The 14420-nt window shown below is 41.4% G+C and overlaps 1 protein-coding gene across 1 annotated transcript in view; it reads right to left on the bottom strand.

Moving 5' to 3' along the window:
- Nucleotides 1-4696: 4696 nt before the first annotated feature.
- LOC121389698 (chloride transport protein 6-like) overlaps nucleotides 4697-14420 on the bottom strand; it is a 55152-nt gene continuing 45428 nt past the window's right edge. The window contains exons 18-20 of the mRNA XM_041521349.1: nucleotides 13724-13883; nucleotides 12572-12678; nucleotides 4697-4895 (exon numbers count right to left, since the gene is read on the bottom strand). Coding sequence (XP_041377283.1) covers nucleotides 4697-4895; nucleotides 12572-12678; nucleotides 13724-13883 — 466 coding nt within the window. The remainder of the gene's footprint in view (nucleotides 4896-12571; nucleotides 12679-13723; nucleotides 13884-14420) is intronic.

Raw genomic sequence — 14420 nt, forward strand, 5'->3', positions numbered from 1 at the left:
ACGACGCCACCGAGGCCGGTTCAGTTTATATAGAGAATAATACATGAGTGGCCGTGAGTACCATTTATCTCACGAGTTGTTTTAAATTGTATCTAACGAGCGAAACCTTTGGGCCGATTTCATATGTCTAAGTTATCGGTGGGTTTTGGAAACATATGGTTTAAACCTAGGTGAAACCCTGGATCATGTTTACTGTGCATTTCACATGTCTGGTTTTCAGTAATCTTATTTTAACACTGGGTTACAATTGTATTGCTTGTTTAAACCTGCCCTTGAGGTGGTTTTTCGCTGGGTTTGCTCAAAGTAACTTTTCTTCATGGATAATTTCGGCAGCAAAATCGTGTTTTGCGTCAGTATTGCAGAGCCATGAAATGTGAACGTATTTTAGAGATCATTTGAAGCCACTACAGAAAGAGTGGCGTAGCCAGGAGGGGCAGGGGGGAAGGGGGGGGGGGGGCATGGCAAAATTAGGGGAGATCAGTGGCGTACTCAATATCATTGTTCATTTGGCTGCCAGGTGCCCCCCCCCCCCCCCCCCCCCCGTACAAAATCCTGCCTACGCCACTGTACAGAAACGAATACCTTTAGACAAGATGCCCCTTCGCCTGGGTTTTGTTTTTAGCACGACTGTATAATTAGATCCACCCCTTCACCATGTTCGTGGCGAATGAACAACAAAGCGCCCGAGATATATAGAGGATAATAAACGAGATACCAGTTATTACCAAATTTATGTCCCGAATCAAATCATTTTTAGTTGTCGCGAGCTTTAGCGAGTGACAAATGAAAAGTATTTCACTCGGGACATACATTGATAATAACTGGTACTGAGTTTGCTATTCTATTTATTACCCCAGCTATATTTTCTCTAAACGCCTTTATTTTAGGCGCACATGCACGTACATGTAGGCTATAGAAACAATGTAAACCACTTTACACACTGTTCTGGGTATTGCTCTAACTTTGCATTTTAATCACGTTCACAGATAATTTTCAAAAACAAAAGTTATCGTTATTCTGCTAAAAATATAAATAATGATTTGCGTTAAAATGGCATTTTGTTATAAATTTAATATTAAAACAGTCGTGGACGCAAACTCATTAAAGTACATGACGTCATTTTGTGTGTTTGGCAAATCGCGATGATGTTATATTTAGTACCGACGAAGTCATTGGTTTGTAAGCGTCAAATCATCCAGTAATATTGTACGTCACAACACTGCATAATATTTCTCATTGAGAAAATACGGAAAATATTTTACCTGTTATGAGTGGTCACTGGGGGTAATAAATATAGTTATTTATTAAATTAGTAAAAATAAACATTTTCTTCATGATGTATGAACTGCACGAAAACAGGAAGTACTAGTAATGAAAGTTGATCGGTTACCACCAGTATCAAAGCAATAAACGTCTATCATAGACTGCAGTCTTATAATGACATACTTTCGTGTTTGTCTCGTCTTAATAAAGGGGGAACAAGGCGGTACAGGCCCACAGTTTTGAAAATTTGACCATACGTTATCTCGGTGCCCCCAGGCGTACGCGTCCCATCTTTTGTTTTTTAATATTATGTTAGAATTAAAGGGAAATGTCAATAACAAAACGTTTATTCATATTTGCATTATTACCAACATGTATGTAGGGTTCTGTAAGCATTTTTGCATTATTACCAACAGCTGTGTAGGGTTTTGTAAGCATTTGACATGGATTATAACTAATATTGTGAGTAAAATGATGGAAATACATGGTGAAACGTTTTTAGGTCAGCTTATTTTCCCAAATATGTCCATCATTTTTGACAGAATGTGAAGGTTTGCTTCACATTTGGGGGGAGAGTGGAGGAGGTAGCTAATCCCCCATCTCGAACGCGAATGCTAATAATATACCGGTAAAGAGTTTCAACTACAAAGTGATAAAGTGTAAGCTATTCCTCGCTTATGTCCCTTTCCAAATCTGCGGGTAACCCATGTAAAAAGTGCGGTTTTGTAAACACGGGTAAAACACACACATGTGAAATACACCACGGGAGTATGTCTTGGTCAGGTTTTTCAGCGTTTTACGTAAACGAGTGTTAAACCTAGGTTTTGATATAACCCGATGTTTCGAAACCCAGACATATGAAATCGGCCCTTAATGTCTACACACAAATCTTTAATGACTTCACAAGCATACAGGGACGGGACGTAGCCCAGTGGTAGAGCGCTCGCTCGATGCGCGGTCGGTCTGGGATCAATCTCCGTCGGTGGTCCCATTGGGCTATTTCTCGTTCCAGCCAGTGCACCACGACTGGTATATCAAAAGCCGTGGTATGTACTACCCTGTCAGTGGGCTGGTACATATAAAAGATCCCTTGCTGCTAATCGGAAAGAGTAGCCCATAAAGTGGCGACAGCGGGTTTCCTCTATCAATATCAGTGTGGTCCTTAACCATATGTCTGACGCCATATAACCGTAAATAAAATGTGTTGAGTGCGTCGTTAAATAAACCATGTCTTTCTTTCTTTCTTTTCCTTGATTACCGTTTGGTAGGAACAGATTGCGCAATATTGATATAGATTGGTCTCTGACGGTAATGTGCGTCATAACTACAAATGTCCGTCTAGCTCTCTTACCGTCTGTCACGGGGATTCTATAATATCCGTAACTGAATAAAACACGATTATCCAAATCTCTCTCCTAACTGTATATCTATTAGATCTCTCTGTAACGGGCAGTTCAAAACCGCTTTGGCTCGTCTAGGTATGATCAGAGATAAGATCTTATATAAGTATATGTAATATAGCACGTTTAGTTCACTAGAAAACACAACAAAAACACAATACACTTTGGAATCTGTATTAACCTACGCTGACAAATGTACAGCCGCAGTAGTTAATTAATAACAACAATAATAACAACCCAGAACTGATCACTTAATTAGTTAATCTCTAGGTGTCTAGTTTACACAATATGCTAATCACTTCACCGTGACACAACACCCACACGTGTGATAATTGAGAAACGCTTCCAGGGGAACTTAATTAATAAAGGAATTACAGCTCTATTCCTAACGGGTTAATTTTTAATTAACACTAACTACTCATTCAGTAACCTTGTAACACAGAATTAATACTGGTACCTATCACAATAAAGACAATAACCTACAGTTTACCTAGGTCTTCTAGGATGACTGGCTAAGATTTATATTACCAAATACTCGTATAATGTTAGAACAAAAGTCTACGATTTACTTCGTCAGATGACCGAAGACACTGTCTAAAGAATATTGGTATAATACAGTACTAAAATATTTAAAAGTCACATCAATCACATCAAGGTTATACAACAGAGCAGAAAATATATATTTACCAAAGTCCCGTCTGAACTAATATAGATCGTTCAGTGGACGACGTCCGTGATCCCCTGGAGCCTTCCTAGTTCTCCCAGATATCTCTAAACCCTAGCTATTTATTATAAAAAATCAGAAAATCGCCTCGGATTACAAGGCGGTACCTCACGTATCATCTGAATTTCCACAGCGACCAAGACGGCATATCTGTCTCTTAGATCGCCAGACTGGCTGTCGCCAACCGCGAGCAATCCCCTGGCCATTAACAGCACTACCGGAGATATTACGTAACTACTAGCCACATGGCCTCCACAACTGCTCTGGGTGTGTATTAGGCGTACCGATCGAGGACCGTCGCGCAGAAGTATTACGTAACAAGTTGCCCACCTGGATAAGTGCAATTTGGAACTGCACACGGCCTTCTAAAACAATTAATATCGCCACAAGCGAAAACAAAAATTAAGAGCATGTACCGTCACACCGTCAGAGTACTCAGACTAACTGAATATGGGCACTCAAAACATTATGATCGCTAGCATAAGCATATACTCAATACAGGTCGAATTTGTAGTCGATTATTTATAAATATTCAGGGCTTCTAGATTATCGTACCCCCACTCCCGTGGCTAGTGATATTCAATGTTGGGCTAGTAAATAACTACTATTACCATGCCCGATGGCTAGTAAAAAAAAAAAAACGTTTCCAAATGCTGCATTTTAGTCTATTTTGTAAATATGAATATCCTGCCCCCACTCTCCCCCCCCCCCTCCCCCTCCCCCACAATCTTAGTGTTTTTAAGCTCTTTCTCCCTCTTTAGGATATATATCTGATTATTACTATTAGTAAATTTGTAGTTACTTGAAGTAAAGTAAGGCTAGTGGATTTTTAATTGTGGTTAGTAAATTAATAAAATTACTGATCCCATTTCTAGTGGATTTTATACAAATTCTAGAATCCATGATATTATATATATATATATATTTCACGTAGCCTGACTTAAAGGGACATTCCCGAGTTTGCTGCATTGTAAGATGTTTCCAACTAATAAAATATTTCTACGATTAAACTTACATATTAAACATATTTTCGTGTTTAGAATATCAGTGTCTGTATATTTAATGTGTTTATGGTCGTCTTAATATTTGTAAGAAACTCAAACTGGATTTTGTCTTGAAATAATTTCGTACGTACGAGAAGAAAATTTATTTTAGGAAATAAAATGAAATTTAACCTAGTACAAATATTAGAACGATCAGAAACAGGTTTAATATACAGCCACCAATGTTTTATACAGAAAACAATCGTTAAAAAGTCTCTGTTAGTCGATAACATCTTTAAAAATGCTGCAAACTCAGGAATGTCCCTTTAAGAAAATACTATTTTGAAGTAGAAACTCACATCATTCTGAAGGTTGTTCATGAGATCACACTCGTTTCTGTCGGACATGGTCACAACCGGAAACGCATTGTGCACGGTCGTTTTTAGAATCCTGACAAGGGAAGAAACTCTTGTTTTGGGAAACACGACGACGAGTTTTCTATCCATTATGTCCCTTGCCTTTAATCTATACAGCAAGCGCAGAACAAATAAAACTAAGACAATGAATATTTGTTTGACAACAATGGTTAATCAAGAAAAAGAAAAAAAATGTTTTATTTAACGACGCACTCAACACATTTTATTTACGGTTATATGGTGTCAGACATATGGTTAAGGACCACATAAATTTGGAGAGGAAACCCGCTGTCGCCACTACATGGGCTACTCTTTCCGATTAGCAGCAAGGGATCTTTTATTTGCGCTTCCCACAGGCAGGATAGCACAAACCATGGCCTTTGTTGAACCAGTTATGGATCACTGGTCGGTGCAAATGGTTTACACCTACCCATTGAGCCTTGCGGAGCACTCACTCAGGGTTTGGAGTCGGTATCTGGATTAAACATCCCATGCCTCGACTGGGATCCGAACCCAGTAGCTACCAGTCTGTAGACCGATGGCCTAACCATGACGCCACCGAGGCCGGTATGGGTAATCATTGGTTGTAGCATGTCAAAGGTATTTGTTCCCTTATTCAAAATTAGGGTTTCACACCATTCTTTTTTGGGGTGCATTTTAATGGAATATAGGGGCGGGACGTAGCCCAGTGGTAAAGCGCCTTGCTTGATGCGCGATCGGTCTGGGATCAATCCCCGTCGGTAGGCCCATTGAGCTATTTTTCTTTACAGCCACAGCACCGTGACTGGTATATCAACGACCGTGGTATGTGCTATCCTGTCTGTGGGATGGTGCATATAAAATATCCCTTGCTATTAATGGAAACAAATGTAACGGGTTTCCTCTCTATGACTGTCAAAATGACAATATGTTTGACATCCAATAGCCGATGGTTAATAAATCAATGATTGATTTCAACTTATTTTCGTGCTTATATCCAATTGAGGTTCAAGCACGCTGTCCTGGGCACACACCTCAGCTATCTGGGCTGCCTGTCCAGGACAGTGGGTTAGTTGTTAGTTTGTTAGTGGTTAGTGAGAGAGAAGAGGGTGTAGTGGCCTTACACCTACCCATTGAGCCCTTAAGAACTCGCTCTGGGTTGGAGCCGGTACCGAGCTGCGAACCCTGTACCTACCAGCCTGTAGTCCGATGGCTTAACCACTACGCCACCGAGGCCGGTCATAAATCAATGTGTTCTAGTCATGTCGTCAAACATATTTAACATATACCGGCCTCGGTGGTGTCGTGGTTAAGCCATTGGACATAAGGCTGGTAGGTACTGTGTTCGCAGCCCGGTTCCGACTACCACCCACAGCCAGTTTTAACCACTCAATGGGTAGGTGTAAAGCTACTATATTGACTTCTCTCTCAGTAACCACTAACAACTAACCACTAACCCACTGTCCTGGGCAGACAGCCCAGATAGCTAAGATGTGTGCCCAGGACAGATAGCTTGAACCTTAATTAGATATAAATTAGTTGAATTTCTGAAGAAAAAAAAGAACCAACACTTTTAAATGATCGTTTGCACACAACCTTTTAATCCACATATACACAGAATACTAAAACTTCTATCCCTTAAAATAAATCACATAGTAAAATGGGATCGTCTTGTTCCTTTATTTCGGATTAACACGAACGTCTTTCACTACAATAATTGTTATGGGAGGTTTAGTGGCATCCTGCACATATTCTAAGCACTTTATTTCCCCTGAGAACATTGGTCGTGTCAGGGACTGGTGCTAATTTTAATCAAATTAAATTATTGTAGTTGAAACAGCACGTCCGGTTTCACTTCTAACCAAAGACAGCCTTGACCTCGTTCAGTGTTCTAGTTAAAGTGCAATCTACTTCAGACCAGCTATTTGCTATGGTACTAATCTAAGGCTTAAAACACACCAGACCTGGGTGTGGGTCTGGCGAATAAGGAAGGAATGAAATGGTTTATTTAAAGGGTCATTCCTGAGTTTGCTGCAATTTTTAAGATGTTATCGACTAACAGAGACTTTTTAACGACTGTAATTACATTTGCATATCAGATATATTGTTCTGCATAATATATTAGTGGCTGTATATTAAACGTGTTTCTGGTCGTTCTAATATTTGTACTAGGTTAAATTTCATTTTATGTTCTGAAACAAAATCCAGTTTGGGCTTCTTACAAATATTAAGACGACCAGAAAGACATTAAATATACAGACACTGATATTCTAAACAGGAAAATCTATTTAATATGTAAGTTTAATCGTAGAAATATTTTATTAGTAGGAAACATCTTACAATGTAGCAAAGTCGGGAATTTCCCTTTAAGGACGCATTTAACACATTTGATTTATGGTTATATCGCGTCGAACATATGGTTATGTACCACATAGATATTGAGGAAGGAACCCCGCTAGGGATCTTTTATATGCACCATCCCATAGACACGATAGCACATACCACGGCCTTTGATGTACCAGCCGTGGTGCACTGGCTGGAGCGAGAAATAGCCCAATGGGCCTTCCGACGGGGATATCGTCCTCTGGCGAATAAAGTACCAGTGGAAAATGAAACGCACTAAATCGAATGTGACAAAACACATCGCGTCTGTGCTGGCGCGAACTACAGATCTGGCAACAGACGAGATAGAACAGGCGCTATGTTTCACACTGCGAGTCTGGCTGCTGCACAATGTGCTAACCGTATTCTTTCATTTTTCTAATAAAAAAAATAAAAATCATACTTATTTATGGTTTTTATAGAAGTAAATTTATCTAAAGACATGACCCATTGAAATATCTCGTTCCAGCCAGTGCACCACGACTGGTATATCAAAGGCCGTGGCATGTGTTATCCTCTCTTTGGGATGGTGCATATAAAAGATCCCTTGCTGCTAATCGAAAAGAATAGCCCATGAAGTGACGACAACGGGTTTCCTCTTTTAATATAATTGTTGTCCTCAACCATATATCTGACGCCATGTAACCGTAAATAAAATGTGTTGAGTGCGTCGTTAAATAAAACATTTCCTTCCTTCTTTCCTAAAGACATGATCTCGTTATTATATTCCAGTCAGTGCACCACAACTGGTACATCAAATGCCGTGGTATGTGCTATCCTGTCTGTGGGATGGTACATATAAAAGATCCCTTGCTGCTAATCGGAAAGAGTAGCCCATAAAATGGCGACAGCGGGTTTCCTCTCTCAATATCTGTGTGGTCCTTAACCATATGTCCGACGCCATATAAACGTAAATAAAATGTGTTGAGTGCGTCGTTAAATAAAACATTTCTTTCCTTCTTTCCTAAAGTCATGAACTCGTTATTATATAGCCTATTGATAACACTGACACAATCTAATTAAAATTAGCTCCACTGGTTAATTACTATTACCTGTGGATCTAACAGCACACCGTTGGAGCTTATGTCCAGTTGACCTTTCATCCGACCAGTCAAAACCTTACTTGCAAAATCATGCCAGTGATTTGATGATGATGATGATGATGATGATAACTAGTTTAACGTGCCCATATACCACTTGGGTTTCGAACACGCCCATCCCGAGTCCGACCTCCGATAAGATCGGTGGCCTGACTCGGGATGTGTGTGTGTGGGTATGGGTGGGGGTGGGGGTGGGGGGATTTAGTGTTGAAAATGGGCAGAATTTTGAAAATAGCAATTAGTAAAAAGTTAATAAATTAAATTAAAACAAAAGATTAAAAATTACCAGCCAAAAATAAAAAGAATTGACTGCTCGGCCGAAAATTTATATAATTTGGAGCATTTTAGAAGGACAGTCCAAAAATAATTAAGAGAAAGAAGAGAGGATCGGACTATTTAATAATATTTTTTTTTAAAAGAAGTAATTTCGACATAGAATTTTGAACGAAGGTCTAAATGTTTAAAGTCCGATCTATATGTCCACGTGAGTGGCCTCGTTAAGGCCGTTGGAGGTTGGCCTACGGCGAACCGATGAGCGGAGAACCGGCAAAGGCGGGGATGAAGTGCTTCCATGGAGGATGGTTATGACACTCCGGTAGTCGTTGCCGAAAAGGGCCTTGACGATCCTGTCAATGGTGTGGCTATCCATCTCTCTAACCAGGACCGCTTGTCGGTAGACACCTTCTCGGCGCTGAGTTAGTACCAACCCCGTCTTGTCGGCTGTAGATTTGATGGTGTGTAGCTCGTAAGCGCTTCCATCAGGCAGTTGTTTTAGCTCTGGTTCCACCAGTCCGCCCATCAGTGATGCCGGATCCGAGGTGTCCCCCTGCACGAACTTCAGGAAGCCGGACCTGATTTTCCCGATCTGAACTTTCCAGACGGCTTCCGAGTCGGAGGGGGACGGTGCGGGTGTTGGAGGAGGCCGGGCCTTGTCAGGTTGATCGCTCGGCTGAGCGACGGACTTCCTCTTTCCAACGGCGGCTGATCGGGCCGGTGGCTTGACGACTGGCAGTACCGGGGATACCGGCCAGTTCTGTCTGGGCCACGTAGTGGTCGGCGATGGAGGGCCTTTACGTCTCACACACCGCGGTGCTGAGTTTGTCCCTCTCGGTGGTCGACGGTTCCGGCGTAGCTGGTTTCCTCGACTCAGGCTGGGCTGGGGACGGCGTCGCAGAAGGGACCGCCGCTGGCGATTGAGCGGCCAGTTTTGGTCCCGTGCCGTTCCTGGTGCGCTTTTCCTCTTCTTCCATCTCCTCCTCTTCTTCTGTACGATCGCGTCGCCGTACACCAAAGTCACGGAAGCCCGTGACCCGGTGTACGTGACGCGATACTCAAGAAGCTTCCCGTAACTCAGTAAGAGTCCCCCCAGGTGTGTGTGTGTGTGTGTGGGGGGGGGGGTAACTCGAGAGTACATTGCGAGACGTCTGTCCTCATCGCAAGTTAGCTTGGAAGTGCAGTGGATTGAAAAGAATTTGAAAACATTCGGAATTATGCCGATGGTATACGAAATGATTCGGGTGAATTACGAAGTATGCCGGAAACTAATTTCAATATAAAATTTTACATAAAATTCGTTTCAAGACGAAAAAAAAACCCGTGATGGTATAGCCATAAAATCTGTTTATACTTTAGTATACAATCCTGAGTTTATTATTGCACATACCCCCCCCCCCCCCCCCACCCCCCGTTTTTTAATAGACCAACAAGTTCGCCTATTGCATAAATAGAATTTGTATGCTCCCGAATAACACTATAAAAGGCGAAGTGTAATTGGTCGATATTTAAATTGTTATTTATATATATATATAGATGAAGAAATGTCATCTTGACATGGGAGTCCACACAATGCTGTTAGATCTACAGGTAGACCAGTAGAGCTAATTTTAATCAGATTGTTACATACCCAGACGTCAAACTACACCAGCCTTTCCCATACTTGACAGACCCAGACCCAGACCCGGTGTGCTTGGGCCTAAGTTTTACAAACACCCTTTCTCGCCTATCCTTCCCCAAAAATTCTATATACAGTAATGCAACACAATACGTCAGGGCAGTATTCTAATTCATCACATTTGTATGAATGATTCTGTCCTTGTCTTTGCCTAAATGTGGATTGGTAGAACTATTGATTTTGAGTCGCAAATTTTCAGAAGTCAGGATAGGATATACATTGCCAACCAAAGGCAATTTGTTTATTAAGACCATCGACTTACGCCAAAAGAAATTAGCAAACAGTAAGGTTATTTATTAGGTAAGGACACATTACTGAAACCCAAGACAGTATATTCACGTACACAGCTAGTGGAAACTCACAACTTTCGATTCCAATCTAATTAAAATTAGCTCCACTGGTTAAAGGCATACTGTCACGGATTTAAGGACCTCATTTCTCTAAAAATTAATAATAAATAAAAATTACATTAATTGTTGGAAACCAAATCTAGCTATCGCATCACCTTAACTGAACTATGATGAAATCCATGTCAACCCTGTCTGCTATTTTAATTTTTGAATTATGGACCATTGCCATAATTCAATTATTTTTACAAAATATCATTAATAAATGGAGTATAGTGGTTATGAAGATGGTTGAATAAAGTACATTTAGGGACAAATCAAATTATTTTTGTTCAGGTAATACTTTGTTAGACTGTTAAATAGGTCAGTGATCTGTGACAATATGCCTTTAATTACTATTACCCGTGGATCTAACAGCACCCCATTGGAGCTCATGTCCAGTTGACCTTTCTTTTGACCAATCAAAACCTTACTTGCAAAATCATGCCAGTGATTTGATGATGATGATGATGATAACTAGTTTAACGTGCCCATATACCAGCGATTTGAAAAGAATTTGAAAACATTCGGGATTATGCCGAGGGTATACGAAATGATTCGGGTGAATTACGCAGTCTGCCGGAAACTAATTTCAATATAAAAGTTAAAATAAAATTTGTTTCAAGACGAAAACAAAAACGTGATGGTATAGCCATAAAATCTGTTTATACTAGTATATAATCCAGAGTTTATTACTGCACTGTTCCCCCTGTTTTTTTAATGTTGAAATAGACCAACAAGTTCGCCTATTGCTTAAATAGTCTCGTCCGATATTTTTAGAATGTGTAAGCTCCCGAATAACTCTATAAAAGGCGAAGTGTAATTGGTCGATATTTATTAGGATTTCCCCTCCTGCTTCGGAGTTTTTCACTGGCGATGTCAGAGGCTAAATCCGAAGTTTGCGTGCCTGAACCCTTGTGGATAGGGGCACGTTAAATCCGAAGTTTGCGTGCCTGAACCCTTGTGGATAGGGGCACGTTAAATCCGAAGTTTGCGTGCCTGAACCCTTGTGGATAGGGGCACGTTAAATCCGAAGTTTGCGCGCCTGAACCCTTGTGGATAGGGGCACGTTAAATCCGAAGTTTGCGCGCCTTGAACCCTTGTGGTAGGGGCACGTTAAATCCGAAGTTTGCGCGCCTGAACCCTTGTGGATAGGGGCACGTTAAATCCGAAGTTTGCGTGCCTGAACCCTTGTGGATAGGGGCACGTTAAATCCGAAGTTTGCGTGCCTGAACCCTTGTGGATAGGGGCACGTTAAATCCGAAGTTTGCGTGCCTGAACCCTTGTGGATAGGGGCACGTTAAATCCGAAGTTTGCGTGCCTGAACCCTTGTGGATAGGGGCACGTTAAATCCGAAGTTTGCGTGCCTGAACCCTTGTGGATAGGGGCACGTTAAATCCGAAGTTTGCGTGCCTGAACCCTTGTGGATAGGGGCACGTTAAATCCGAAGTTTGCGTGCCTGAACCCTTGTGGATAGGGGCACGTTAAATCCGAAGTTTGCGTGCCTGAACCCTTGTGGATAGGGGCACGTTAAATCCGAAGTTTGCGTGCCTGAACCCTTGTGGATAGGGGCACGTTAAATCCGAAGTTTGCGTGCCTGAACCCTTGTGGATAGGGGCACGTTAAATCCGAAGTTTGCGTGCCTGAACCCTTGTGGATAGGGCACGTTAAATCCGAAGTTTGCGTGCCTGAACCCTTGTGGATAGGGGCACGTTAAATCCGAAGTTTGCGTGCCTGAACCCTTGTGGATAGGGGCACGTTAAATCCGAAGTTTGCGTGCCTGAACCCTTGTGGATAGGGGCACGTTAAATCCGAAGTTTGCGTGCCTGAACCCTTGTGGATAGGGGCACGTTAAATCCACTTTCCTTCCTATTAGTATTTATAGATGAAATGTCACCAGGACATGGGAGTCCACGCAATGCTGTTATATCTACTTGTCTGCCAGTAATTTTAATCAGATTGTTTCGAGTCATTAGTACAAACGTACCTGGACGCCTCTGACGATACATCCCACTCTAGAAGCGGCACGCCTTTCAAAGTGATGTGGATATCATAGAGACCCTCATTGAAAACATCGCCTGCCCATTTGGCAACCTAGGATGAAGAATGGAATTACAAGTCAAGGTGCTAATAATGACTTAAATAATATTCATACTTTTATAGACACACGCACAGATAAACCCAAGCAGAAAAAGAGATAGAGATTGACACAAGCACTGAGCCTCCCACCCTCACCCCCAAAATACGTGGAATGCCCTAACGTTTAGCAGATGAATACAATTCATTTATTGGTTTTAGTGGGAAACGTGTAATATCTTGATCAGCTTAAGATTACCATACAGATAATAAATGTTACTGTATTTTTCAATACTGTAGATGGTGGGTTTTTTTTAAACGGGGTGGGGGGGGGGGGGGGGGGCATTTTGAAACATTGAACTCCCTCCATATAACAACCCTGCATCCGCCCCTAAGAAGGGGGCGGGGCGTAGTCCAGTGGTAAAGCGCTCGCTTGATGCGCTGTCGGTTTAGGATCGATCCCCGTCGATGGCCCCATTGGGCTATTTCTCGTTCAAGCCAGTGTTCCACGACTGGTATAACAAAGGCCGTGGTATGTACTATCCTCTCCGTGGGATGGTGCATATAAAATATCCCTTGCTGCTAATCGAAAAGAGTAGCCCATGAAGTGGCCACAGCGGGTTTCCTCTATATTTCTGCAGGGTCGTAGCTAGGATTTTTTAAATATTTTTTTAGGGGGGGGGGGGGGGGGGGGCAACTGAATAGTTAATAGTCTAAAACTCCTTAAACAGTTAAGAAGAGAATTTTCTTTAAGTTTCTATAATGCTTTCCCCTTGCCGCCCCCCCCCCCCTCCCCGCTAGCTACGGCCCTGATTTGTGTGGTCTTTAACCAGATAACCGTAAATAAAATGTGTTGAGTGCGTCGTTAAAGAAAACATTTCCTTCCGCCCCTAAGACAGACATATAGAGATATACTAGAGATGGAAAGACAATGAGCCTCGGACTGAAAAACAGAGAGACAGAGAAATACAGAGGAGTATTTCCTGAAGGAAAAGACAAACTCAGTGGAGTAAAGTAAATTTAGCTGTTCGCTTTTGATAACTTTAAATTTATTAATTAATACCATTAATGTAAGCATAAGCGGCAGCCCGTAGCTGATTTCATTGGTTGACTCGATCAGTATGACGGTCAGGCTAATTGTCATGCGTACAACTCCTCCCAAAAAGGCAGCCGCACCAATCAAAGCGAAGGTTCCCGAATACACGGTGTCATATCCGATGTAGCTGCAAACATAGGAGGATGAAGATGTTGTTGTCGTCGTTTGTTTCTGCCGCCGCTGCTGCTGCTGATAATGATGATGGTGATGATGATGATTATGAAAAAGATGAAGATGCTGATGATCTTGATGTTGATGATGATGATGACGACGACAACGACGACGACAACGACGAGGATGATGATGATGATGATGATGATGATGATGATCCTAACCTTTCGTTGATGTTAAAATTAATGATGGTGATGACAACGATGATACAAATCTATATAAAAGTATTTAGATTAATTATATTAATTATAATTCATTATATTAAATATATGATATGTTTTGTTTTGGTTTATGTTGGGGATTTTTTCTCTCTATTTTACAACATGTTCTACCAACATCTAATATTTGTCTTTCATTCTGGCACTTTTGATAGTGCTTCTGCCCCAAGATCAGACTATATATTACATGTATACTATGTAGCCTTACTTTAGAACTCACCAACCTTGGTATTGCCGACTGATCTGGGGATAATTGAAAAAACAATATGTATTAC

The sequence above is a fragment of the Gigantopelta aegis genome, chromosome 15 (genome assembly GCF_016097555.1).
Source record: "Gigantopelta aegis isolate Gae_Host chromosome 15, Gae_host_genome, whole genome shotgun sequence".
NCBI classification, from domain to species: Eukaryota; Metazoa; Mollusca; class Gastropoda; order Neomphalida; family Peltospiridae; genus Gigantopelta; species Gigantopelta aegis.